General features: G+C 46.6%; 1 protein-coding gene across 9 annotated transcripts; it reads left to right on the plus strand.

The window, feature by feature from the left end:
- Positions 1–1,697: 1,697 nt before the first annotated feature.
- QRICH1 (glutamine rich 1) lies at positions 1,698–26,888 on the plus strand. Of its 9 annotated transcripts, none has more exons than XM_068960278.1 (12): positions 1,722–1,757; positions 2,853–2,913; positions 6,634–6,963; positions 15,962–16,981; positions 20,801–20,978; positions 21,584–21,738; positions 22,453–22,567; positions 23,892–24,000; positions 24,388–24,539; positions 25,052–25,142; positions 25,954–26,147; positions 26,439–26,888. In XM_068960278.1, exons 3-11 carry the CDS (start codon positions 6,655–6,657, stop codon positions 26,144–26,146), a joined length of 2,322 nt encoding a protein of 773 aa, XP_068816379.1. In that variant the 5' UTR covers positions 1,722–1,757; positions 2,853–2,913; positions 6,634–6,654; the 3' UTR covers position 26,147; positions 26,439–26,888. The 9 variants fall into 9 exon arrangements, with proteins under 9 accessions (XP_068816375.1, XP_068816377.1, XP_068816379.1 ...); XM_068960277.1 differs by having other exon boundaries at positions 1,732–1,853; XM_068960274.1 differs by having other exon boundaries at positions 1,698–1,757; positions 25,954–26,888.

Consider the following 26,888-nt stretch of genomic DNA (forward strand, 5'->3'; position numbering starts at 1 on the left):
TGCCACAGCACCTCCTGGGTCCTGGGGCTTGGAGGGGGTGGATCTGCTCCCTCTGCCCCGGCACGGCATGGGTGGCAGGGCCAGGGTGAGGGTGCCAGCGTGGGCTGGGGCAGGGCGTCCCCGTGGGCCAGGGCTGCCGCTGGGCAAAGTAGTGCAGGATCCCCGCTGCTCACGGTGGCCTGGAGCAGGTGCAGAGCTGGATGGGGCAGGGTAGGGGGAGGCATGGGGCAGGATTGCTTAGGGGGGCCAGGGCTGGGCCGAGGCGAGTGCACCGTGCAGGGCAGGACGGCAGGGTGCAGGAAGCGGAGGGCGGGCGGGCGGGATGGTGTGCGCACTGTGTACAAACAGCACCCGAGCACCGGCCCTGGTTAAGGTGGACTTGAGCGGGGTGGCCCCTGCCCAGTCCCGGGCTGGGGGCCGCAGCGGGTGCGTCCAGGCTCCCAGCACAGCTCCCCTGCCCTGTGTGCTGGGTGCCACGGGCCCCGGCCCTGCCGTGGGGCAGTGGGAGGCTCTGCCTCGCCCCACGGGCCACCTTAAGCGGCAGTGGGGACGGGGAGGCTGCGCTGAGCACATGGGCACGTTAAAGCAGCCTGGTCCCTGGCCCAGAGTGCAGGGACCCTTCGCTCCAGCTGGGGGGGCCGTGTCCCTGCCCCCCGCCGTGCCCCAGCTCCCGGTGCTGGGAGGGCCGGGATGCCGGCTCAGCCCAGCCCGGGGCCCGCAACGGTCAGGAGGCCCCTGCACCCTCTTCCGGGGAGCTAGCGGATCGGGGTCGGCGCCTCGCCCCCAGCCCGCTGCTGGGGCTGCGCCTCGCCCCGCTCCACGTTCGGCATCGGGGTCTGCACCTCGCGGGGGTCGCGAGACCCACGCTCGTCCCGGCAAAAAGGCCCTGGCGGCACGAGAAGTCCCGGCAGTCCCCGCTCAGGGCCGAGCCGCCGGCTCCGTCCTCGCTGGGCCGGATCGGCTGCGGCAGGGGCCGCGCAGGCACCCCGGGGGCTGTGCAGGAGAGCCTCCGGTAGCGGCGTGGGTCTGTCAGCCTAGGGCTGGGGGCCTGGGGGGCTGAGACACCTGCAGGTGCCAGCCACCCCCCCCCCCCGCCCCAGAGCGGTGCGGGTGTCCCAGCCCCGCGGCTGCGGGCTGGGGCTGGCCCCGGGGTTGGGGTTAGCCGCGTGTCGGCCTGCCCCCACCCGCAGCACGCGGGCGATCCCTGTGGGGCACAGCCCCCCGAGGGGCAAGGAGCAGCCCGTGCCCCTGTGGGGCTGTGTGCGTCCCTGGGCCTCTCCCTTGAGGGTCTTCAGCCCCACGAGTGTCCCCAGCCCCACAGCATTGTGTGCATCCCTGGCCTTGGCCCCATTGGGGCTGGGAACATACGGGGCCATGACTGCCCCCAGCCCTGGGGGCTACTCGTGTCCCTGGCCCAGCCCCATAGGGCCGTGGGTGTCCCCCAGGCCCAGCCCCACACGGTCACAGGTGGCCCCAGGCCCAGCCCCACAGGGCCGGGCATGTCCTGGGCCCCAGGCTCATGGGGCTCTGCTCTGTGGAGGGCTCCCCGTGCCCGGCCCCGGCCGGGGGGTCGCGCAGCGCCGAGCCCCGCGCGTAGGGCGCCCCCCGGCGGCCGCCCCAAGCCTCTCCCCGGCGCCGGCCGCGGCGCGGCCCCTTTAAGGCGCGGGGCGGGCCCGGGCGCGGAGTTCTCGCGTGGCTTGGGGGCCGCGCTCTCGCGAGGCCGGGGCCGCGCGCTGATTGGCTGCGGGGGGTTGAATGTAAGATGGCGCCCAGGGAGCTGTGAGGGGAAAAGACTCGGGGCCGAGGCGGCGGCGGCGGCGCGAGGCGGCGGTGGCAGCGGCGGCGGGGCCGGGGTGAGGCGGGGTCGGGCCACGCCGCGGCGCAGCGGGGCCGCCGGGCCGGGGGGAGGGGGGGCGGGCGGGCGGTGGCGGGGCCGGGCGGGGCCTCCCGTCGCGCGCGGGGGGAGTCGGCGGCGGTTCCGGGGGCGGCGCGGGCCCGGCGGGGAGGGGGAGGGGGGCGGCGCGGCCCCGCGGGGGCGCGGCCCCGCCTGCCGGCCGCGCGCGGCCCCCTCCCCCCCCCCATTCCTCCGGCACCCCCCCTCCCCCTCGCGGGCCGGGCGCGTCCCCGCCTTCCCCTCCCCCCCCCCTCCCGCGGGCCGGCCCCTTCCCTGTGCCCCGCGCGCGGGCACGCGCGCCGGAAGGCGCGGCCTCCGCCTCGGCGCGGCGCGGCCCTCGGCGGCCGCCGTCGCCGGCGAAGCCCCCAACATGGCTCCCGCGGGGGAGGGGGGGGGCGGCGCGGCGCCTCCCGCGGAGCCGCCAAGGCGGCGGCGGTGGTGGCGGCGGCTCCGGGCCGGGGGGTGGCCGAAGCGACGGCGCTGCCGCAGGGGAGGCTGCGGGCTCGCCGCCCCCTTCTGGCGGGGGTTGAACGCGGGGCTCGGCCTCGTCGCTGCGGGGGGGCGGGGGCCTGGCCCGCGGCCGCGGGGTGGCTGCGCCTGGGGCACCTGCGGGGGGGAGCAGGGAGGGACCTCTGGCTCCTGTCACTGCTGCTGCCTTGTTCTAAGTTCTGCCTTCCAGTAACTCCAGTGTCAACGGCGGGCGGCGGTGTGCCTGGCAGGCCTGCGCGGCGCCCGCCCGCCAACGCTAGCTCTCCTTAACCTGTGTTCAGACCGAGGAACAAATCGGTTAGGAATTGGGCATTTTGCAATTCTTAAATCAGGACCGCTAGCTAGATGATCATATTTTTCTGTTCTGATTTCCCCCCTCCCTCCCAACGGAATCTATTAAGAAAAAATGGTTTTAATAGAGAAAGAGGAACTGGGGATGGAAAGGGCTTCTTTGTTCTGTCTTCTCCAGAACGTTACAAGTCTAAGAGCTCAGGACAAGAGCAGCAGAAATACATGCAACATGGTGACTGGTGAGTCCAGATTGTCCACATGCTGCAAGTTGTGTGTGTGTTTTCAGTAACCTCAGTCTAAGTTTTATCGACTAACCGTATGTGCTCATGATCTTAAAAGAGTTTCTTGAATTTATTTCCTGGAAAACGTAGGTACTTTGGGCAGGGAGGAATTATGTCCCCATATTGACGAAAGCTTACTGCTTGGACGCACTTACTTCATTTTTAAAATACAGTGTTAAAAACACATGCTGCCAAATAAGGATGGATGTTTGCTGTTTTTAACAGGTGCCTACTAGATCAATGGAATGCATAAATTGATATAATAACTAACAGTAAAAGTGGCAACTGCAGTGGTAAGCTGTGTACGGTGAAGTAAAAAAACCTATTGAACACACTTCATTGAGAACTTACCTGAATTTCCAGCTAGATCCGGTACCTGTCTTTCTGAACAAGGTTCTGTGAAATGCAGTATTAAGCAGTTCGATGCTTTTACTTGAAAGCTCCCAAGTAGCCTTCAAACTGACAAGAATGTATATGGTCTGTTCAGTCTGATTTCCCCCTCCGTCTCCTTAATTGCGTGGGTGATTCTGAAAGAAACTTAGTGCTGCCTACTCTTTTACCTGTAGCATCTTTATCTCCTTTCTCATTGCCCCTACTGAAGAGCAGATTCTTCCATGTTCCTTTATAAAGGAAATTCCTGTTGCTGCTCTGAAGCAGGGACTGTGCTTTATATACCATGTGGTTACACTGAGGTTCTAATCCGTGATTGGGACTTCAAATGCTGTAGTAGTCCAGGTAAGCATTTCACCGTTTTAGGCATTAGTGACTCTTGGTGTAATAACCTTATCTGCATAACAGCTAGACAAGAGGGAAAGAGAGCTTCCTTTCCAACAGCTTGTGACAGGGGAAGACTCACAAGAGCAGGCTAGTAGGCTTTTGGTTGTAATGCTTGCTAAAGAGAACCAGTTAAGGAGGAGCAACTGAGTAGGGCCAAGGATTTATATGTAAAGAACTCATGCTATATATGTTCACCATTCTGGTGGTTGGAAGAGATAGGTGAAGATGTGGTGGCAGAATCCTCCTGATCTTTGGGGCTGTTGCTTATGCATCTGGGTTTATGGTGGCTTCTGCTTTCTGCTGCAGAGGAGCAGCGTGTACGTCTGAGCAGCTCTCAGCTGAAAGGTTGGACTCCCAAAAGTGACACATGAGTCTTACCAGGATGATGACATTGCATGGCTGTTAGGGCTAATGGATAACTGCTGCTGAAAACAGTGGCCCAGCTCACCTCACTGCTCTCTCCCTTGACACGATTAACAGAAGGCAAATAGCTTCCTATGACTTGATTCCCTGAGCCATTGCACTATAATAAGCCCTAATGCAGGAGCAAGGAAGTAGGCAGGACCTTTGCTGAGAGGTGAGCCCATCCTATTCAGCATCAGCTAGTTGTCATACTAGCTTCACTGTAGTATCAAATAGCACCTGTAGCGCGTTCTCTTCTGGGTTCCTGACTTGAGAACAAGGCTTGTTCTTCAGAAAAGTATTCCCCCTGAAAGATGTGTCTACTAATGCATCTCTGAGTGGGCGTGCGAAGTGACTATGCTCTTCTGAAAGCCCAGCTGTGGTGCTGAAATCAAATATTTGCAAGCCGTAAGCAGAAAAATCAGTCCAGCTAATCACTCAAAGTCTGTGTTTTCCAGCTTCAGAGAACTAATGGAGCTTCTTATAGTTAGGTGCAAGATTCATTTAGCTGTGTCTGGTAGAGGCCCTGTCTGAGTCGCTGAAGGTACATTAACAAGGTGGTTCTTCCTTTGGCTCCACCTTGGACCTACAGTCAGCAGTCACCTGGGAAGGGGTGAATAATCTGTTCTATAGAGAAATACAGAGTATTGACTGAGCAGTTAGTGTTGCTACCTCTTCAGCAGGGAAAGTTGAGTGCTGAGCTTACAGAGATACTTATCTTGTTCTTGGGTGGCTTGTGGAGAAAAACTTCATTGAGCCGGCTACTAAGCGAATAGTCTTATTAGCTCTGTCACACAGAGCTGGCTTGAAAATTTGTTAAAATCACTGAAAGGCAGGAGGTTTGTTTTTCTGTCTAGTTCTGTCTCTGTGAGAGGTCCTGCGTGATGGATTTTACAGAACTGTTGCATTTAACGATAACAACAGTGAGCACTATTAGCATGTGCTTTTTATCTCTAAACAGTGATGCATTTTTTGAGAACATCTTCTTTAGTAGTCTAATACAGCAATATTTATTGCTTATAGATGCCATAAATAGTATATTCAGCAAGAACTACCTCATATGTTCCCCTTATGTTTGATACTCGTTCTGTTTTCTGTGAGCCTGGTTCGGTGCACTAGCACTGAACCTCTGCATAAATACATTTATGTGGTTTTCACGCTACTGTCATATAGCAGCAAAGAGTTGTTAAAATCTGCTCTGGCTCCCAGTTTTGTTGGGAATTGGACTTGTGGAGAACCGTTACATTGAGGTGTAGCACTGCTGAGAGCCTAGGACTAACTGCCATTTGCAGGCAGGCTATTGAAGTCTAATGTTTAATCAAATATTTCTCTCTTGGTTCCACTTGATAAAATTGCTGTGAAAAAGTACCTAAGTGGTTTTGCTTTTCATACCTATTTTCTTTAGAATTACAGTCTTAATGTACGTGCAGTGGTGTTTGTTGCTTTTCCTACCCCTCCACAGCTTGATCTAGTCGTACTGAGTTCCCTCTTCTAGTCCTAATCTTGTACTGATTCACATCTTTTCATGAGCATCTCGGCAGCTGGCAGTGTTATAACTCAAATCTATTTACCCAGTATCAGGACTAATTAGTGCCTTAACAGTACACTCACTGCAGAAATAATTTCTGGGTTTAAACAAGATAAGTCAATAACAGAGAGAGGAGAATGCTATCAGAGAGCAAATGCTAGAGCTTTCTAATGTTCTCAGGTGGATTTTTTCTTCTTGCTCTCTTTCTCCCTGGTCTTCTGTTTTCTTTTTCTCTGTCCCTCTTTGGTTTTCATACTTGGCATGTTTCACACTCACCTCTCCCTATAATAAAGGGTTATCAAGAATTGATGCTGCTGTTGCCTCTGTCATTTCCGGAGTTCTCCTTTTCCATGCATCTAGTTTCCAATTTGAGGACTCTCTTAATTCCAGCGCTCATTTTCTTTTGCTTGTTACGTTCAAATCAGTAGGGCTGCCCTAGTCCTAATAGCAATGTGGCTGAATGCTGCATCTGATGCTCTTCCGTTGTGCTTCCCATTAGCTGCTTAGAATAGAACTGCATGGCCTGCCAGATCATGCTGCTTAGTTCTCCCACCTCTGTGGCTGCAGAGCAGGGCCGCAGATATTGATTTCTAGGCTGCTGTCACTAATACTGCATGCTGCGAACGAATGAAATGGTGTGACTTGATTTAGTCTGTTAGAGAACTGGCCTGATCTGTGTTAAATACAATGCTAGAAGAAGATTTCTCGTGGCAGTGGACCCTTTAAATAGGTGTCATAGTTACACGTAGTTATCCTTCAGACTTCCTTGAGCTGCTAAGGGTTAATTAGCAAAACGTGTATTAGCACAAGATGCCTTGTAAAACTAAAGCATCTGTCTCAGGGCATCTGGCTGTGCATGTTTGCTAGTTTTCATATGGCACTCAGTGTGAGAAATGAGTTGCTGGAGTTGGGAATATCCTTGCACCGTAGGAGTGCTGTAGTTAAAGAGTTTACCTTTCTCTTTTGTTAAGGAACCCTAAGGACCTTGCAATATGAATAATTCTCTGGAAAACACCATTTCCTTTGAAGAATACATCCGTGTGAAGGCGCGAACAATCCCCCAGCACAGGATGAAGGAGTTTCTGGACTCCCTTGCTTCCAAGGGCCCTGAAGCTCTGCAGGAGTTTCAGCAGACAGCCACTACCACAATGGTGTATCAGCAAGGTGGCAACTGCATTTACACGGACAGCACAGAGGTGGCTGGGTCTTTGCTTGAACTTGCTTGTCCTGTGACAACCAGTGTCCAGCAGCAAACTCAGCAAGAGCAGCAGATACAGGTTCAGCAACCCCAGCAAGTCCAGGTAAGTGTCTTAAATCATCTTTGAATGTATGTATGTATGTATGATCTGCTAACCCGCGGAGTAGTGTTCAGAGCCAGCTACTGTCGAACCTGAAACCATAGGCAAGTCCTGAAGAGACAGGGCCAATAACTTTATATAAAAACAGCTTTATTTCCCTTTCATTTAAGGAGTTTGATAGCAAATTTCTCTCTGGATTCTGCCTCCATTGAGCCCCACTGTAGGAGGGGCAGCATACATAGCATTGTAGTGGTGTAACCTATTTGAGAAATGGTTGACAGTTCTGGCATGTACGCAACTCCCTGAAGCCTTGCACTCTCTGTGAAGCAGCTATAAATACTCCTCCCCCTCTCCTGGTCTTAGTTTCTCTGTCTAGTTGTTTAGAGTGGTCATGGGATCTAACCCCTTCACATTTTTTTTAGTGAAATCAGTAGGCTTTAGAATGATTTTACTTGAACATTGGAAATGTTGTAGTTCTTGAACTGACCTTTAAGTTGGGGAAAGGTGCAGGGGAAGCCAACTTATATTATCAACCAGGGAAGGTCTCTTTCAAGAAAGACTTTCTAAAAGATGCATATGTGACAAGGAAGCTTATTCATTTGCACAGTGGAATGAGTCATCTCTAGTTTTTAATAGGTGTTACAGTAACTTTTTATTAAGCATTAAATAAGCAAATCTAGCACCAGGGAAAAAACATATAACTTAGGATAACCGCCTTGGTCCTCCAATCATATTTCTTAATGAGTCTACAGGGCATTTGCTAAGGTTCTCATATGTCTCAAAATGGCTGAACCCTGACTACAGGTGTAATTCTCATACTCTTCAGATATGAATCTTTCTCCCTTCTGTAGCTTGAATCTGAAATTGTGAACTTTTCTCTTTTGCAACAAATAAGGAGATATAAATCGCCGCAGATAGCGGGAACTCTCTCCACAGAACAATAGACTTGTTAACAGCTCACAGGCACGCTGACACCCTACAGTAAAGACAAAGTTACTTACCTTTTTCACTCGGTACTTCATCTGCAATTACGCTCTGTAAAGAGTAAATGAATGCTAACTGTTCATGCTCTAACCTACTGCCCTACAGTAACTTGTGTAATAAGGCTTTGGGAGAATGAAAGCCTTAAGTCCTACAGATGGACAGGTGACTTGGATCTCTGCATGGCTCTTAAAACTGATCAAGGGTGCTTCTGGTTCTGCCAGCTAGCAGATTTTCAGTAAAAAGTTTCATTTTCATTAGAAGTAAGTGTGTGGGTTTGGTTTTTTTGTTTGTTTGTTGGGGGGGGGGGTGTGCCTCAGTCTTGAAGATGTTGAAGGCACCAAACCAGTTGTAAAAATCACAAGGAACCACTTTTTTCCTGCTGCTGCCTCCTTTCAGAACTAGTCAAAGTTCAGACTTGACCCGTCCAAACTTTCTAGTAAGGCAGATGGGAAGGGAGGTCATATATCATACACTCTAGAGAAAAATAAGCACCTGCCCTTCTTGAAAATAACCGTAGAGTTGCTGCCAACGCCCTGTTTCTTTTTTTTTTTTTTTTTTAAACTAAGTGGCCTGTGCTCTAGGGACTATGAAAAATACTTAACGAAAATCAGAGCTTGCATAACTTAAGGAATGTTGTGTATGCCCTTCCCCCTTGTTTTTGATGCGACTCTGCTTTAAAATACCTGCTTTCATACCTGTCAGTACAAACCGTAATTAGTGTTTTGTATTGCCTACCCTGCATCTTGCTTTGGTCTGTTACCAACCCCCAGAACACTCGGGTAGCGTAACCTAGTACTGGATATGGCTGCAGCTTTTGTGCATCGTTAGAGCAATTGGACTCACATGTATTTGAGCAACTGGCTCAGAGTTATCCAAGTAAATGAGTTAGCCTTGCTGTCCTGCAAGGATTAAGAGCGAGAAAGTGTCTTTACCTCTCTGTAAGAGCTCTAATGTTCTTCTGTCTTTCAAGATTTCTCATCAAGATGTGATTAATTTTAAACCCAAGGTTTAGCGTTCACCTGTTTCAAGAGTATTGCTGTAGCACAGCATGGTGCCTGAACAAAGTTGGATTTTGTTACAACTTTGATATCTGCAGTGTTTTACCAGAGCAGCGCATCTGATCCAGCGCATTCACGCTGCTGCAGAACCTTAGCTAGTAAAACCTGAAGAGTTTGGATGTGGACCATGAGAAAGTGGGTTGCAAATTAATGTGGGCTGAAAACAAAGTCCTCACCCAGTTCTATTTTTTTGCACGTTACCTTGGCCGTTGGGTCACTTTAGTTGTTAACCTTGTTCGCTAAACCGCTGCTTGTGCTATCTCGTGAGAAACTTGGTTCATCCGCTGAAGCCTCTTAGATCTTGATCAAATTTGTGTCATCCCAGTACTTGACTTGATAATCCACTTAGTTCTTGCTAACCCAATTGCAAATCCGTGGAAGACCCTTTGAATGACTGTGCTGAAGTCTTAGCTGTGTGACAGTGGTGCTGAAGATGACTAATAATATGACCAGTTGGATGCAACCTCACAGTTGCAAGTGCTGATGACAAGCTTATGATCATAGATAGACAGTGCTCAAATTTCATTCTAGATCTTGCTGTGGATGAGTGATGACAGTACGTGACTGCTTGCTTTTTTTATTTATCCTGGGAAAATAAATTTCCTGTTTGAAGGAGAAGTGCCTTAGAATACTCCTCAAATTTCTTCCTGAATACCTTAGGGTTGTCTTGTTGATAAGGTTCAACAGACTGTTGTCAGACACCGTTAACTCAAAACCTGAGTCCAGTTAGGTTTTGTACTAGTCAGCGCTCCAGTGCAGGTGTCTTGGAGCTCCTTCCACGACCCGTATCGCAGCAGTGCCATTATCAATCGTAAGAAATAGTTTTATATCTCAAGTTGGCATACTTTGTGCTGCCTCAGGGAGTAGTTGGGAAAGGCTGTGTTTTGCTCCAGTCAGGTAAGAGTTTTTCCAGTTCTGCCTTTGGCAAGATTGTTGCTAGTTGGTCTGGTGTGTTGAGGCCCTATCGAATTGATGATCCTGGAGAGAAAGGATGTTAACATTGACTTTCTTACTGAAAATGGTGTTTCTGCAGAGGTCAGTGAACCTCTTCTTACTGGTGAAGATGAGAAGCGAAAAGAAGATTTAGCTGAAAGAACATTAGAGGAGAGTAAGGCATCTCTGCGTAGGTTATGCACAACACAGGTAGGGAAGGTCCTCCATTCCAGCCCTTTAATAAGACTTTGGGTCTGATGGCTGGATGGCAAGAGCTCCGTGGACTGGGGTTGAGAGGGGGTACTACAGCTGAGCAAGACTGTAGAGCCTTAAAGGGAATGGTTAAATACCTGCATAAACTGTTAAGTGCTTATGTCTTATTAACTGCTCAGGTCCTTATGTTTGCTGTTTGGCTTTTACTTGTTTTTGGTCTTTCCCCAATCTCTGTTCTATGACTTTGGAGCACTATAGGAAGCTAGCTGGCCTTATTGAAGTAAGGCAAGGAAAGATGCACTTAAGTAGCCCAGAAGAATTTTTTTCCTCTCTGGCTCTGCAAAGAATGTATCTTTCCTTCACTTCTGAAGAACGTGGCTTTCCTCTTCCCCCTGCCCCCCATCTTAGTTCTGAAGTTTAGCCTCTCTTTTTCTAACAAAAGGTAGGGCTCCTATTAGTTTAGCTTTGGGAGCATCCAAATGATGTATTGGTATAGCCAATGCTAATTAACACTAGCTGCTAGGTCTGAGTGTGTCTCTTCAAAGTATGATTATAGTCAAGAGTGGTATATTTAGAGATGGCCCTTCTTATGCATGGAAATAGATTTCTCTTTAAGAGGGGGAGCTGTTTTGTTTTCCCTAGTTCACGTGTTTTAAGTATCTTGGGTCTAAATCCTGCCCCAGTATGTATTTTGACCACGTAGTCGTGATGTCAGAACTGTTCAAACACATAAAAGGCATATTTTTGGCCAGTGGAATTATCGTACAGAAGTTGATGAATGAGCAGAGGAAAAATGTAGAGTGAGAGCCTGTCTGGCAGTTGTTGTGAACAGTTGACTTGTACACTCCCTCTAGACCTTGTTTACTTTGATAGATAGCAAAGCACTTCCTGTAAAGCAGTTGTATAACAAGTTCAACGTTTCCTGCTACTGAAGAGTGTTAGTGTTTTTACCTACTCTGTATTTCAGATCTATTTTATACTTACGTGCTAGGTACCTTTTGCAAGATGTGGAAAAAGGAACCCTTTGTTGTAATGTTAATGTTCTTAATTCCGCAATCATTTTGGCTTAGGACAGTTCTTGAGGAAAGTGTGTTTTAAACCTCGTTTCTTTAAGCGGGGCTGAAAGAGTCGGGATTGCTGTTCTCTTAATGTCATTACCTTTTTGACTGAGTGGTTGATTTCAGTCAGCCTGCTCAGGTGTGGGAGTCTGAGGTGCAGCTATGTTACTTTTGGAGTTTGTTTGAAGTGTACTTCTGGCAGCAAGTCTGCCACCTGCTCCTGCTTACCGCTCCTGGGTTTGGAGCCTCTCGGTGGGGAGTCCTTTCAGATGAAATTAAGCCATTAGAGGTAGTCTTGTTGCAGATACTGCGTGCCTGGCCTAGAAAATGAGCATCTACAAGTCTGAAGTAAAATCTCCTGGAATGCCTAACACAGGGACACTAGGTCCTAAGTCTTGCTCTGAAGACCTCCTCTTGTTGTATTGTACTACTTGCTAGTGTAAATATAGATTCAGGAAACAAAAATGTGTTTAGGAAGATAAGGATCTAAGAGAGAGCGTGTTGGTGCTCTAGAGCCGGCTAGATACTGGAAAATCCATGCAGGCAAAAGTTGGTATGAACGCCTTAACCAGCAGAGAAGTTTCAATTAGAGTGAGGTTTTAGGAAATTCTAGATAATCCAGTCAGTCCACAGGTGAGATTTCCTTTGCTTGTGAATTCTTTCGATTTAATTATTTCAGAACTGTAGTTGTGCAGTGTGGCTTCTCTGCCTAACAAGAAATGGGACAGGGCAGACATGTTATGAATATCCTTCCTGCGAGTTTTAGTTGGAGTTAGTCTGTCAACCACGATGGGTGGAAAAAAAAAAAAAAAAAAGTTTTGGAAACCAGGCTTTATTTGTTCCCTTGCTCATGGAGTTACTTATTTTCTCTTTGCATCTGCTCAGTCCTAGACAGAATGTGGTTGTGAGCTTAATCTAACAAAAGATTCTCTTTCAAGCCTATAAAACAGCTGTTTTCACTTGCTGGAACATTAATTTTTTTCTGCTGTGACTTCTACTGCTTTTGATTCTCTAGTCAGCTAGTACTTGGGTCAAACTTCTAGATGTTTTGTTGTAAAATGCGTTTCCCTACGTGATAGTAGCCTGCTGGGAAGTAAATCTTTCCATGGTGTTCCATCCAAACTTCTGGCCGTATGCAGTCTTTCAGTACTGATAACTGGGCATGTTCCTCTTCTGCAACAGCATAACCCAGGAATTCCCAGGATAACGTGCAGTTACCTTCAGTCTTTGCCTTGTGCAGAAGATTGAAGGCCTCTCTGTTGGTCTTGGCTGGTAAATGTAAAGCATTCCTCTGTGTAGAGTCTTCTTTAAAAGTCAACCACAGATGCTGTTCAGAGGCTGCTCAGCCTTCTCTCTCTGATCTCAAGTAGGGCAACGAGGCCAAGCCAAGGCACTTCAGTCTCAGACTGGCTTGAAGTCTGTAAATCTGAAATGAATACTTGTAGCACTCCTGGATACAAGCTACTTGCAAAATAAGGAGGGAGCTACTGTAAGATAAGGTAGTTGGAAAGGAAGTGCAATACACAAGGGATGCCTGATGCACGGTAGGTGTAGCTTCAGTGTTCCTTTAAGTAAGAGCCATCTGTAGTCAAAAACATTGTGTTAGCGGAACTTGCGGTGATTCTGGAGTCTGACTTTATCATCTTGCTTGGGTCTGGGCTTATTCTTTGGGTGTTAAAAATAATGCTGGGTGAACTCAAAAGCAGTAGCAAGACAGCCTAGTTCTAGTGGTTAGGATTTATGTCTGGAGTATCATACAGCCGTCCGTCATGATTCCTCACCTGCTGAAAGCAGTGGAAGCTGCCCATGGATTTTAGAGATGGTAGGCTTAGGATCTAAAAGTTGGAAAAAGAAAATGCGATTGCAGTTTGTCTGTTCTTAGTTCTGGAGATGCCTCTTGATTAAACCCACTGCGTTACCTTTCTAGTTGCACTTACTTGGTAAAATTGTTTGAGTGCAGGAGCAGCAAACTTTCAATTCTTACTGCTGGCAGCAAAAACAGTCTTCACTGGTCTGAAGTGGGGAGAGGTAGCTTTGTATATATTAAAGCAGTAGCAGGACTGTAATGTAAGGTTTCGTGTATATATAGAAGGTGGGGATACTTTTAAGGTGTTCTTAGTCTGCCTGTGCAGGTTCCCAAAACACTGCAGATAAGATGTCTGTTTCACTCTTTCTGTGATGTGATTTTTGAATCCTGTAAGATAAGGTAAATATTTCTGGTGTAAAGCTGAAAGTTATGCAGTGCAATAATGTTTTTTAGTTAGTCATATCTTGTGCCTTTGCCTGGCCTGGCAGGTAACATTTTGAACAAGGACTGAGTATGTATATACTGAGAATTACATTACTAATTATTAAAGCAGTGGGGGTGTTCCTCAAAATGCCATCTTACTTAAGACAGACTACTTTGCCTTAGAGGTATAACTGAAATTAGCTTTCAGTGTGACTTGTTCTGAAACTGAATTCTTAATGGGAATCAGCGCTTGAGCTTTTTTGCCAGTCTGTAGGGCAGTATGATGTAAGCATCAAAACAGAATTAAAAACGTGTGTCCCATAGGTGACTTCATCCTTTTCTATTAACTGCCTGATCAAATCACTCATTGATGCAGCTTTTTAAATTGTCGTGCTGGCACAAGGTCATATATTTCTTGTTACCTTGCTGGAAATTGCATAAAATCCACGTCATCTGCATATAGCTCTCAGCAGGAAAATTTAAGGACTAATTCCATTCACAGGAAGAATAGCAAATTTTAAAAGGAGATGACTTTAAAAAAAAAAAAAAAAAAAGTCTGCAAGTAATGCATTTTGCTAGCCTGTTTTTGACTTGGCAACTCTTAATTGGCTGCAAATGAATCCTTAACGCTTTTAAGACTTTTTAGAGGTGACTTTGGGAGGTGGGGATGAGTCTTCTTGCATCTATGAAGTGTAGAGCTGAGTGGTAGTTCTTGTTAGTATTGTCGGGCTAGCGTGGAATCTCTGTGCAAATGTTAGGTTAGCTTATGGGACTTTAAGTGAAATAGAAAAGGGAGAGAGGACATGAGTAAGGAAAATACAGTTTTATGACTAAATGAACCGGCGTTGACTTCAGCCGTCATGCAGCCCTCATAGGTGCCACTAGTAAAACTCTACATCTCTCAAAGTTGGATTTGAAAGGAGAGGTTGGGTAATTAATTCCCCGCTTAAGATGCAGCGTTATGGAAACCTGCCAAGATCAGATGATCACCAGAGTTGGGGACATCACTTCTAGAAAAAGCTAAGGCAACAAAGTGGCTCTGTAGGTCTTGGGGGACAAAGCAGTGGAGCATCTGGAAGATGAGACCAAAGCTCACATAGTGCCCTGGGAAGGGAGTGAAGATAGCAGTTGTGTTGAGTGTGAGGCTTGGAGTGTAAAGCTGCGGAGAACCAAACTTTTTGTTTGGGGCTACATCTCACTCCTGACTCCAAGCCTGCTCCTGGACTGCTTCTAGATAGTGTGGTAAGTGTTGGACAAGTGGGCGTTGATGTGAGTTTTTTTTCTCACAAAAAAGATTGCTATGCAAATACACAGACTATGCACAGATTATTAACTCATTTCAAGCAAACAGGTTCAAAAGGAGACTACGTAAGGTAACAGAGGCTAGATTCATCAGACTCTTAAGTGCGTTGGATCTAGCGCACTGTCTGAGTATGGGAGTAATATGCAAGGAGAGAGAGAGATCTATACTCACCTTGTTACCCATAAGCTTGGGAAAAGAGCGGTCAATTCCAAAAGTATATTTCTAGGATGCCCTGGGGCACCTTAAAGTGCCCTCTTGACTGTAGAAGAAAGAGTATGGTGGTGTGTGGTTTTTTTTCTTTTACACTCTAAACTAAAATGAAGTATGTTTGGATACAAGTCTAAAAATATTTTGCCCATGTTATTAATCATTGTGTAAGTGCACAAGCTAGAAAATACAGTTGAATAACTTGGACAATAAATGGAATTAAGTGGAATAAGTAAATAATGAAATGCCAACTGGGCTGTAGTTATCACTGCCAAAGAAATATTTCTGAAGTTTAAATTAAAAAAAAAAAAAAAAGCTGCAATGTTGCCCTTTAGAACATGACAGAGATTCAGGTTACGCTTACAGCTTTTCCTGTGTTGGCGCCTGGTTGTATAGTGCTACTATTAACACTTGGTTTCTCCGCTTTGCGTGGAAAGAGCCAAGCATTAGTTTCAGCTTATTATTTCTTAGTGCCTGTCACTGTCAAGCGATCCTGGAGCCCTTTAGAGGACTGGGGTTGGAAGCAGTAAAATCAGTCTTTAGGGCATACATAATAAGAATGAAGCAAACTCCTGCGCTCTGCACCAAGATAAATTTAACATCAGAATTGTAATGCATGTGACCTCAAAGACTTGCTATAGCAAGGCCTATGCTGAAATAACACTCTAGCAAGGCATATAGTTCTGGAGGCTGTCTTTTGGTTTCCAAGGCTGTAATCTGTTGGCATGAGCCCATAGAACTTTCTGAGGATGGAGGAGAGACGTAGTTCAGGCACTGTTGTATTTCTGCTGAGAAGAGAAAAAAGTGCAACACTAGCAAATGCACCGTCTACTCTGCCTGTGTTGTCAGCCAGGCACTTCGGGAGTGACTCAGTTTCCTTTCCTTTGGTAAAGGATTAGTATGTGGAATCATAAAACTGAGCCTAAGAGGCCATGGGCATAGACCTCCAGTGGTTGGATCACGTTGAATTGTCGACACTTGCTGATCTCTAATTGCCGAATTGATATCGTTGCAGGTTCAGGTCCAGGTCCAGCAGTCACCGCAGCAGGTCTCCGCCCAACAGCTCTCTCCCCAGCTCACTGTCCATCAAGCTTCAGAGCAACCAATACAGGTCCAAGTGCAGATCCAGGGCCAGGCACAGCAGCAGGCATCCCAGACAATACAGAGTCAATCTCTTCAGAGCCCCAGCCCGTCTCAGCTGCAGGCAGCTCAAATCCAAGTGCAGCATGTGCAGACTGCCCAACAGATCCAGGCTGCTGAGATACAGGAGGAACATATACAGCACCAGCAGATCCAGGCCCAGCTTGTGGCAGGGCAAGCCATTACTGGTGGCCAGCAGATACAGATCCAAACAGTTGGGGCACTGTCGCCTCCACCTTCTCAACAAGGCTCTCCACGAGAGGGAGAGCGGCGGATCAGCACTGCTAGCGTTCTTCAGCCAGTGAAGAAACGCAAAGTGGATATGCCTATTACTGTATCGTATGCTATTTCAGGGCAGCCAGTTGCCACAGTGCTGGCCATTCCTCAGGGCCAGCAGCAAAGTTATGTCTCTTTAAGGCCAGACTTATTAACAGTGGACAGTGCCCACCTGTACAGTGCCACTGGGACCATTACTAGCCCCACTGGAGAGACTTGGACCATCCCCGTTTACTCTGCTCAACCACGTGGTGACCTTCAGCAGCAAAACATAACTCACATCGCCATCCCTCAGGAGGCCTACAATGCCGTCCACGTCAGCGGCTCACCAACAACGCTGGCTACCGTGAAGCTGGAAGACGACAAGGATAAGATGGTGGGAAGCACTTCGGTAGTGAAGAACTCGCATGAGGAAGTGGTGCAGACTCTTGCTAATTCACTCTTTCCAGCACAGTTTATGAATGGCAACATCCACATTCCAGTGGCAGTGCAAGCTGTGGCAGGGACATACCAGAATACAGCGCAGACGGTGCACATATGGGACCCACAGCAGCAACAGCAGCAGCCCACTCCCCAGGAGCAGGGGCAGCAGCAGCAGCAGTTACAAGTCACTTGCTCGGTAAGCTGAACTGCTTCTTGGTCTCAGTCCTTGATTAATGACTTGCAAATGCTATGGAGAGAGAGGATATCTGCAGTCAGCTGGTATCGAGGAAGCAGAGATGTGTCTCATCCCAGTAGTCTGGGCGTGACATATGGCATTTGACTCCTGACAGATGTAGGACCGGGCTATGTTCATGCTGGAACATAATTATAAGATGCAAAAATTGAAAGAAGAAAGCTCTGTGTTGATCTTTGTAGTGTAAATAATAGATGTATGCTCATTGCTAGCTTCTTCATGGCAGGTACTCTGAGTTCTGCGGGGTTCTCCTGAGCCCTTCTAGGGATTGCAGTGGAAAGATAGGGACAGTTGCCGCAAAAAGTCATTTGTGCAAATACGAGTCATCTAGTCATCGGTTACTTTGCATCGTGCAGCATTTGGAGACCTTAGCAGATCTGTGCTTAGGTAAAGCGTTGAAATCTGACTGTCAGAGCTAACTTTATGGATTAGATGCATCTATCTGTAATGCTGCATCCTGTTTCCAGTAAGTGCCTGGTGGGCAAGAACACAGAAGCGAGCAGTGGCAAGTAAGCAAGCATGTCTTTGTAGAGTGCTTGGCAAACACAGGAGCCAGAATTGCTGCTGTTTTTTAAAGATTTTATTGCTATCTATAAGCCATAGATTATTTTAAGCTGGCTTTTAAAACTTGAATAATTAGGGCTGTTAACGCCCTGTCTTATATGTGCAAGGACGAGTAGTAGTTGTTGTTTGTTATTGCCAGAAAGTCAAAAGTGATGGATCTGTCAGAGCCTTTTTTTCCTGAATGGAATGGGGGTGAAAATATCCAAGTCTGCTAGCATAAATGTTAAGATTAAACATTATTATAAATTCCTTCCCAAGCATTTACCAGCAACGCTGTTGGCTTTGTAATAATTTGTAGTGGTGTATATGCCCGCTACTTCATCAGTAAGCACTGAGACAAGGAGGATTACTTTTGTTAGTCATATTTGATTGTTTCCGAACTGAGTCAGCTTCTTGATGGGCTAAAGCATCTCTCCTCAGTGAAAAGGGTTCCTTGCATCTCTAGAGCAATTTTCAGTAGCTGGAAGCCTCTTTCATAAAGCTATATTTTAAGCTACAGCTTTTGGGCCTTGTTATTGTAGATGTGACTTTTTTCTTCTCCACTGTTTAAAGAGCCTTTTGTATCGCATCTGTTCCCTATATTGCTACTTTAGAGAACACTTAATCGCTGTCAGCTGCTTGAACAAACTAAGTTGATAGAACTTTTTGCCTTCCTGCTAAATAGGATTGCTAGGCTTGTTCCAAGTTACCTTAAGAGCTTCAGTCTCATTCAAAGAATCTTTTCTGAAGTATGAATTCTACAATGGGATGTAGTATATAATGTGGTCTGTAGTGGTCACTTGCAAAGCTTCTACTAAATGCGGTGTGTTCCTTCGCACAGTGGTCCACAGTTCTTAGGCATCTTAGGTATTTCCTCTTACTGTTCCTTGACTTCCTCTTACTCTTCCTTGAGTAGTGGGTCTTGCATAATCCCCAAAATAGATGTGCAAGTTGAGGAGGCATCTGTCCTTCCTCTAAGAGGGCAATAAAGCTATTAGGGACAACCCCCAAAAGTTGGATGTTTACCTAGAATGCAGCTGTGAGACTGAGAAGGAAGCTCCTTCCTTGCCCCACGCTGTCCTCTGGCATTGTGCTGCAGTGGGAATATTGTGAGAACCTTGACGTGCTGCCATGGAATGAGCTTAGTTCTTCCAGTGACTCTTTCGAACCTCATTCTTGCTGTGTTATGGTTCCTGCCACAGTGTCAGCTTAACTGCTGCCAATCTGGGCAAGTTGCAGCTATTTTGCTCTATTTGTGAAAAATGTAAGTCATTTAAGCAGTCTCCAGCTCAAAGAATTAACTTCTGCCTGTTTGCTTGCCTTCAAACTAGATGAGCAAGCTGTGGGATTATGGCAGAAGATTGGCACTTTGGGGTGAAGGAGGTGGTTGGCTGTGAAAAGCTTTCTGCTCCATGGGGAGCAATGAGGCAGCATTCAGGAGGAGAATGGAGGAACAACCCTAGCTTCTGCAAAGACGAGATGTCAGTTCACCCTTAGCGTCCTGTCCTCTTTAAGACAGGAGCTTGCTTGACAAATTAAGCTTTGTCGCCATCTGCCTTGATTAAAAGTTGAGCCCTTCCAGTTACAGTCTCCCTGTGGAGCTATGGTAGACGCCTCTGGCGATGCAGGGGCCGATATGCAAACAACTGCTAAGAGCTGATGCAAAAGACTGTGTCAGAGGCAGTCAGTCTGTCTGAAAGCTCCTGTCTGAGGCTCTTAAAGACTTTGCCTCTTCTGCTAGTGGTTGTTGTTATCCTAGGTAAGGTACAAACATTACTAAAGTCTCTATACCACTTTCATTATCGTCTCTAATGCTGTCAGAGCAATGTTCACTAATAATTCACTCTCTTGGCAGTATCAAAGCAAAAGTTACTTATTGTAGCAAAGCCTTGCTTTTTTGGGGTGGCTCTTAAGAAGGAGAAAGGAAAACTACTGATGAAAGAATTGCTGTCTCTGTAATGTTCAGAGGAGCTGATGAGAATGATCAGCTGTTTGACTAAGGGCTGTGTAAAATTTCAGGTTAATCTTAGTCAAGGTGACCATGGGACTTTGTGGCACAGGACTGAGAAGCTATAGGTCTCACTGCTCTTCCTGGATAGGTGTCATCGGTGCCTGTAAAATAAGTTTTCAGTTAGACATAGTAATCCTTGATGACGTAAGGTCTTGTGGCAAAGTAAACTTCTGAAGGGTCTGAAGACCTATTAGTAGCTATTTGCAGAACAGTTGCTAGTCTGCCTTAGCAGTGATTTCAGTGGTTTGTGAGAGCGTGTCGTTGCAACTGAACTTATGTTTTCATGCTGGCGATCTAGGCTATTACTGCTTTATACCTCTTACAAATAAGTTGCAGATGATGCTGGAAATCCAGTAGCGGAGACTGTTGGTATTAATAGTATCGCGGTGAAGGGCAACTGTAAGTTGTATAGCGTATTTTTTTTTCTGCCTGCCCGTTACGTACAGTATAATCGACATCCTGCCTACATCCTATCAACAGCCTGCCGTTGCTGGGCAAGGGTGGGGACGTTGCCAGCAGTGTGCCGCACGTGTGCATACCCAGAACCCTGGCCCAGGCAAGACAGGGCTGTCTAGGCTCAGAGCAGTGATGATCAGTGAAGCTGATGCCACCTTGCTGCTCTTTGCAGCTGGTCTCTAGCTGCTGGCCCTCAAGGCTGTCTGCAAGGGGCCTAGGGCTGCTCCTGCTGTGGTGAGATGGCCTTTTGTGATGGTTCACTATGTTAGCTGAAACTGACAAAAATGTGTCAGGCTCCAAAATCTAGTAGTCCTCTATTTCGCTATTTAAGAGGAGACCAGAAGTCTGTCCTTGAGAGGGTATTAACCCTGTGAAGACCCTTGCCTTTGAACATACTGGCTAGCTTTTCCATAGTATGACTGCAAGAAGGGGTCATGCCCAGTATATCTCTTGTGATGTTTTGCAAGACTCCTAAATACCTTGAACTGCAGGTTGTATGGATTCACTGAAGGATTACAGATAGGCCCATTCAAACCAAAAACATTCTTGGAGAGACGAATACTATTTTATGAGCAACAATCCAGGTTAGACAGCAAAGGCTGCGTTCCTTGGAGTAATCTCTCTCTAGAGAAGAGTGTTGCAAAAGGCTGATGTGCTAGGACTAGAGGCAGTAGTACTACATGACTTGGATTTTGTCTAGAGGTTGCATATCAAGGTCTACGTGTATATAACTGAAATGTTTTCTTTCATAGGCTCAAACAGTTCAGGTTGCTGAAGTTGAACCACAGCCGCAGCCACAGACTTCACCTGAACTTCTGCTTCCAAACTCTCTGAAGCCAGAAGAAGGGCTTGAAGTTTGGAAAAGTTGGGCACAGACCAAGAATGCAGAGCTGGAAAAGGAAGCCCAAAATAGGCTAGCCCCTATTGGAAGTAAGTGTCAGGACAATGTTGCCTTTATTTCTTTTCAAGTAGGAATTAGGCAATGACCAAAACATTAGTCGTTAACCTCTCTGTTGGGAGAATACCTTTCTGTTTCATCAGTGATTGTTTTGATTTCAGTTTAAACTTTGAATTACTTTGCAATATTATTGCATGATCCGGCTGCCTTAGAACATGTTTCAAGAGGTATGTTAGCTCTGTGCTGAGCTAGCTTGAGCACCTAGGTAGGTGGCAGTAGAAAAGGGGGTTGTGTGACTGTGATGCATGAAAGAACAAAATGGCTGTGCTTGCCAGTCAAATGGGTAGAACAGTCATGGAGTTGCTGTTTTTCTGTTGCTGCAGGGCAGTGTTTTGTTGTGGACAGGGAGAAAGGAGGTAATCATCATGCAGTTGGCAGGGCAGAGAGTCTTCCTCATGTGTTCTTGCCCATTTATCTTCTAGTAGCTCTGACAGCCTAAGATTTATTTCAGCTTTCCTTATAACACTGAGAGAGCGAGATAGTCCTGAGCCTGCTGGATAGAGTGGTGAAGCTGGAGAAGTGGAATATCATTCCCGAAAGATCAGGACTCTTGATACGGCTTTGTTCTGTTTTCCAGGGCGTCAGCTGCTGAGGTTCCAGGAAGATCTCATCTCTTCAGCTGTGGCTGAGCTGAATTATGGTCTATGCTTAATGACACGAGAAGCTCGAAATGGTGATGGTGAACCTTATGATCCAGATGTGCTCTACTATATCTTCCTGTGTATTCAGAAGGTAGGGGGGAGGACAGCTGTATGTGCAGCTGAGCTGTGCATGTTGTCAGAATGTGTGGAGAGCGTTCCATTTTTTTTAAAAATGGAGGCTGTGGCTTTTATTGAGCTTCCCAACAATTTCATAGGAAAAAGTCCGTTTGCTAAACGGTAACTTTAAGTGCAGATAGTCTGATATCTAACTAGTAGGCAACAACGCTTCATGGGTTAAGACTGTGAAGAATTGTTAGTAACTGAATTCAGTAGCATGAAAACGAAGTTTAAGGCAAGAACTTAACTTTGTACGATGTGGGAAATTTGGGCTGCCAAAACTAGTGTCCTGGAGGAGGTACAGGAACAGAGCTAAAGTCTGATAGGAAAACCAGGCATCTATTTCCTCATCCAAAAGTCTGAAAGAGCCTAGTGTCCACAGGACAGTCATGTAAAATAACTTCCAGTGAATTCCTTTAAAATGAAAGGTGAAATCTAACTAGCTTTAGTTTTTACGATGTTTTTCCTTCTTGTCTTACCATTGCCATGATAGTAGTTGAGGTTACTTATTTTGTTCTGGCCTCAGCACAAGCATCCCCAAACTCTTCTAGCTGGGACGTATGGATCGAAGTGCTATCCTGTAAAGTGTTCAAATAACTGGATATGCAGGCTCTTAGGATAAAGTCTGGTCTGAAAGGAGTGTACTCACTGCCACTCTACTGGCCCGTGTTGTGTGAATCTCTTACAGTATCTCTTTGAGAATGGCCGAGTAGATGACATCTTCTCAGATCTCTACTATATTCGGTTCACTGAGTGGTTGCATGAAGTTCTTAAGGACGTACAGCCTCGTGTCTCCCCTCTTGGTAAGAACTTACTTCTGTTTAAGAACTTAAAAACTTTCTGGGGTATGGAGTGTTTAAAACTGAACTACGGCATGAGTGTAGTTCTGAACAGAAACCCTTCTCAAGTACTTAATGTCCCTATGACAGATCTCAGATGTTCAGTGTTGACAGTGAATACGGGGGTTATTTAACGTGGCGAGCTCTGGCCCTGATCCTTGTTTGGGATTATTTGTTTATCACTTCTCACCCATTAGAGGGCAGATTGGTGGGACTTTGTGGTGTTGTGAGGTTGGCTTACTCAGAAGTCAGTTGATCCTTGAGATCTGAATCAAGCTTCCTCACCTCAAGTACTAATACATCTTGCCTCTAGCATGTATTGTCACTTTGGGAGTGCTGTCATGTAGCCAGATGGATACAGTCTCCAGGACCAACTAAGCTTCAAAGAGAGAAACAGTGAGTGATTAGTCTCACATGCTGCAGTCGGATGCAGCTTCCCTCAACCCTATGTCTAGAAGATGATGGCGACAGGGGTGGGGGGAGCGAGCAGTTCTTGAAAACATAAAATTTGACAGAGAGCCTAGAGAACTGGAGCAGGAATCACACTATAAGAGAGCAGAAACCTGGTTTCTTATGACTTCATTCCCTTTGATCTGGTTAGATGTCAGTAAAGGAGCTATTGCTTGTGTTCAGAAAAGTATCAGATGTTAGAGACTTGATGGCTGAGTAGCACCATGAGTTTTGGAATCCTTTTGTTTCCACTCTGGCTCTTTGATCTGTGCTTTGTTGTTCCACAAGCTGTGGAGTTCATACTACTGTCTGTTTTTCTGTTTGTTTGTGTATTTGGAGTATAGTATTTCTCCTCTACACAAAAGGGGGGGGGGTGGAATCTGAGAATCAAAGGATTACTCATGTGTCCAAATACATCACTTGGCACTGTGTGCTGACTAAAGCTGCATGCAGGGCCAAGAGCTGATTTGTTACACTGGCCTGCCTGCTCTCACATATTATTGGATTAGGAGCATCTGCATTGGAGTCAGGCCATTAATTAAAAGCTGTTTAAGTACATTATTTATTTCTATCTGGTCTGAGATGTATAGATGTACTGCAGGAGTACATTCTCTATAACTTGAGACTGACCTATGTATATAAGTATGTATATAAGTCTTTCCTAACAGTATCTGCTATTAAAAAAAAAAAAAAAGCCTCGCATAGCAGTGAATGTGGACATCAGTGAGAATCTCTTCCTCCTTCCTTTAAGATTCATACGTTGTCTCATGCTTAAAGTGCTGCCTAAGTTCCTGCCCTAACCGTCTCCTGGCATGATGCTGATTTCTGGTTATTGCAGGTTATGTCCTTTCCAGTCACGTAACAGAAGAGATGCTGTGGGAGTGTAAGCAGCTAGGAGCTCACTCCCCTTCCACCTTGCTCACTACACTGATGTTTTTTAATACAAAGTAAGTACTTAGGTCTGGGGAGGGGAGGGTGGGGCTGATTGGTTTGTTTTGGATTTGTAATAAAGGAACTTCACATACCTTGACAGGGTTGGAAGGAAACTGCTGCCTTAGATTACAGTAAGATTATGAATTTTGAACGGTTGTACACAGAGTCCTCTTGCAGCCCCATCAGGCAAAGCAGTTGCAGTGCAACAAGGATTTGAGCTAGCAGAGGGGAAATTGAACTGCTGGCCTTTGCATGCTTTGCTGGTGGAGCAGTGTCTAACTGTGCTGGTTTGACTTTGACTGCTCCTCTGGCCCGTGATAAATAACGATAACTACCTCATTGTTGTGACTGTTACTTTTTGCTTGCCTCTGAATGTCCTGTGTTCTCTTCTTGCTGCTCAGATACTTCCTGTTGAAAACAGTAGACCAGCATATGAAGTTGGCCTTCTCTAAGGTGTTGAGGCAGACCAAGAAGAATCCTTCTAATCCTAAGGATAAAAGCACGAGTATCCGCTATCTGAAGGCTTTTGGCATACACCAGACAGGCCAGAAAGGTAGTATGTACAAGTTTTCTCTGGAAATTTTTTTTTTTAACTGAGCTTGGAGCCAATATGCTGTTGGCTATAAGGGTTTCTGAACAGGGGGAGAAACTTCTTTGGGATGACTTCTCTTGTTGGAAGTACTTGAGTCTTGTGTGAACCCGCATAGAGCCCATACATAAATAGTTCTGCCCTCCTGAAGGCATGGACCCAGACTTTGCTGGCTCAGACACTGCATTTTCGGTAGTGAAGTGTCTTTTGTTTTGGGCGCGAGTAGAAGAGAAACATAAAGGTGGGTATGGGCTGTGGTGTTCAGTGGGCCTGGGATAAAGCAAGTTCTCTGTTTAATGTTTTGAGCATTTATAACCAGGCAGCTCCGCCTGGGAGCAGCAGTATACCTCTTGCCAGCTACTGCATGGTGACAAAATGCTTCTGAACGCTGAGGCTCTTTGACACTGCTCAATTTGTCGTACTTCTCATGCAGAGCATCTGACAGACTTCGGGGGGCGGGGGGGGTTGGTTTGTAGTTACAGATGACATGTATGCAGAGCAGACTGAGAATCCAGAGAACCCCCTGAGGTGTCCAATAAAGCTGTATGACTTCTACCTCTTCAAATGGTGAGAGCTCCTGTTCTGTTACGTGGTTGCTTGTGTTCTGTGACTGGGTTAAACTGTATGTTGGGTGTCCAGCTGGCCTAGTTTTCAGGGCAGCATTTTGTTGCTGGCACAGTTTCTGCATTTACCTAAATGTGCGTAGATGGGGAGGGGCATTGATGTGCGAGCGGTGTTTGGTCTGTTGTCACATAAAATAACATAACTGGAACCTCTTTGGTATTTAAAGAGACAAATCCTGACTTGTGAACTGGCTGCTGTTAATCTCGTATTCATTCTGAAGATTTGCTGTGTTGGCCTAAGCTCACTGTTCTGCCTGTGACTTCCAAGAAAGTCATCTGGAAGCATCCTCTACTTAAGATGAGATTAGGGTCCTATTCAAATTAACTTTTAAAACAAAAATAAGCACTTCCTTTAGAAACAGGAGGGAGCCTCAGAGGACTCGCAATCAGATTCATGATAATTTAGATGCTAGTGTAAATGTTCTTCTTTATAGACAGCTCTGTAGCTAGCCCGGATGTGAAAACACCGTATTTTTGCTTCACTCTGAAAGACCTTTAAGGTCAAATATTTGTTATACTTGCTAGTGTGAAATAAAAATTACTTTCTTGTAATTGTCCTTGGCATGACCCAAAAGCCCTGGGACCGCTGCTGCCCCTAGGAGTAACTCTGTACCTACAGAACAAGAACCTTCACGTGTCTCATCAGCCAGCTAGCTGTTCACTGTCAGGATTTGTGAAGCCTGGGATGAGGACATCAGTGGTCTCTCTCCCAGGACGTGCTGTTAGTCTGGTTGTTTCTGATCTTCCTCACGCAGCCCCCAGAGTGTGAAAGGCCGGAATGACACGTTTTACTTGACTCCGGAGCCAGTGGTGGCCCCCAACAGCCCTATCTGGTATTCCATCCAGCCGATCAGCAGAGAGCAGATGGAGCAGATGCTCACCCGGATCCTGGTGATACGAGAGATTCAGGAAGCTCTTGCCGTGGCTAACGCCAGCACCATGCACTAAGGCATCCTTCTTGGCTCAGAAGGGGTGGGGCGGGGTGACGGGGGAGGGACAAGCAAAGATAAATTGTACAGACTTTTACACTAAAGGAGATGCCTAAGTTTTTGGTTTTTTTATTGGTGTAGTTATGAAGCCCTTTTAGGCTTCTTCTCTTTAAAAGAATCTAAAGGAAAACCTACCCATTGTGTATCCTACCCAACACACCAAACTGTTGGAACCATTGGAGGCTGCATATCCCCTGCAAGCTGGGAGCTGTGGAAAGCTGCTGGTTGACTCTGTTTTTTTTATGATGTAGAAAATGCGAACTACAGGATTGGCCTGGATGGCTGGGGCCTCTGTCTCCTCGGAGCCTGTGCAGCCTAGAGGGCACAGAATGATGGATGGACCTGCCCAGCCAGTGGAGGAGAGGCAGGCATCTCTTCTTTTCTTGTGCTTGGACGTTAATTTGCTGTTATCTTGGAAGGAAGAGGAGAGAGTGAACTGCAATTGTGATTTATAAGAGGAAAAAAAAAAAAAAAACAATTTCTATTCAGACCTTTAAATGACATTTTTAGATGTTAAAAGTACAAACTTTACCACACTCTTCTTTTTTGGCCTGACATTGAGGCCTTAAACCTTGAGGCTCCTGTGCCTGATGGAATTCTTGTAACATACACTTGTGTATCATATAAAGATACCACCCTGTTTCTCTTATGTATTCTTACTCTAGTTGTTTATTAAGAATGACGAGCACGTCTTTTCAACA

This window comes from Struthio camelus, chromosome 14 (assembly GCF_040807025.1).
Source record: "Struthio camelus isolate bStrCam1 chromosome 14, bStrCam1.hap1, whole genome shotgun sequence".
Classification (NCBI taxonomy): Eukaryota; Metazoa; Chordata; class Aves; order Struthioniformes; family Struthionidae; genus Struthio; species Struthio camelus.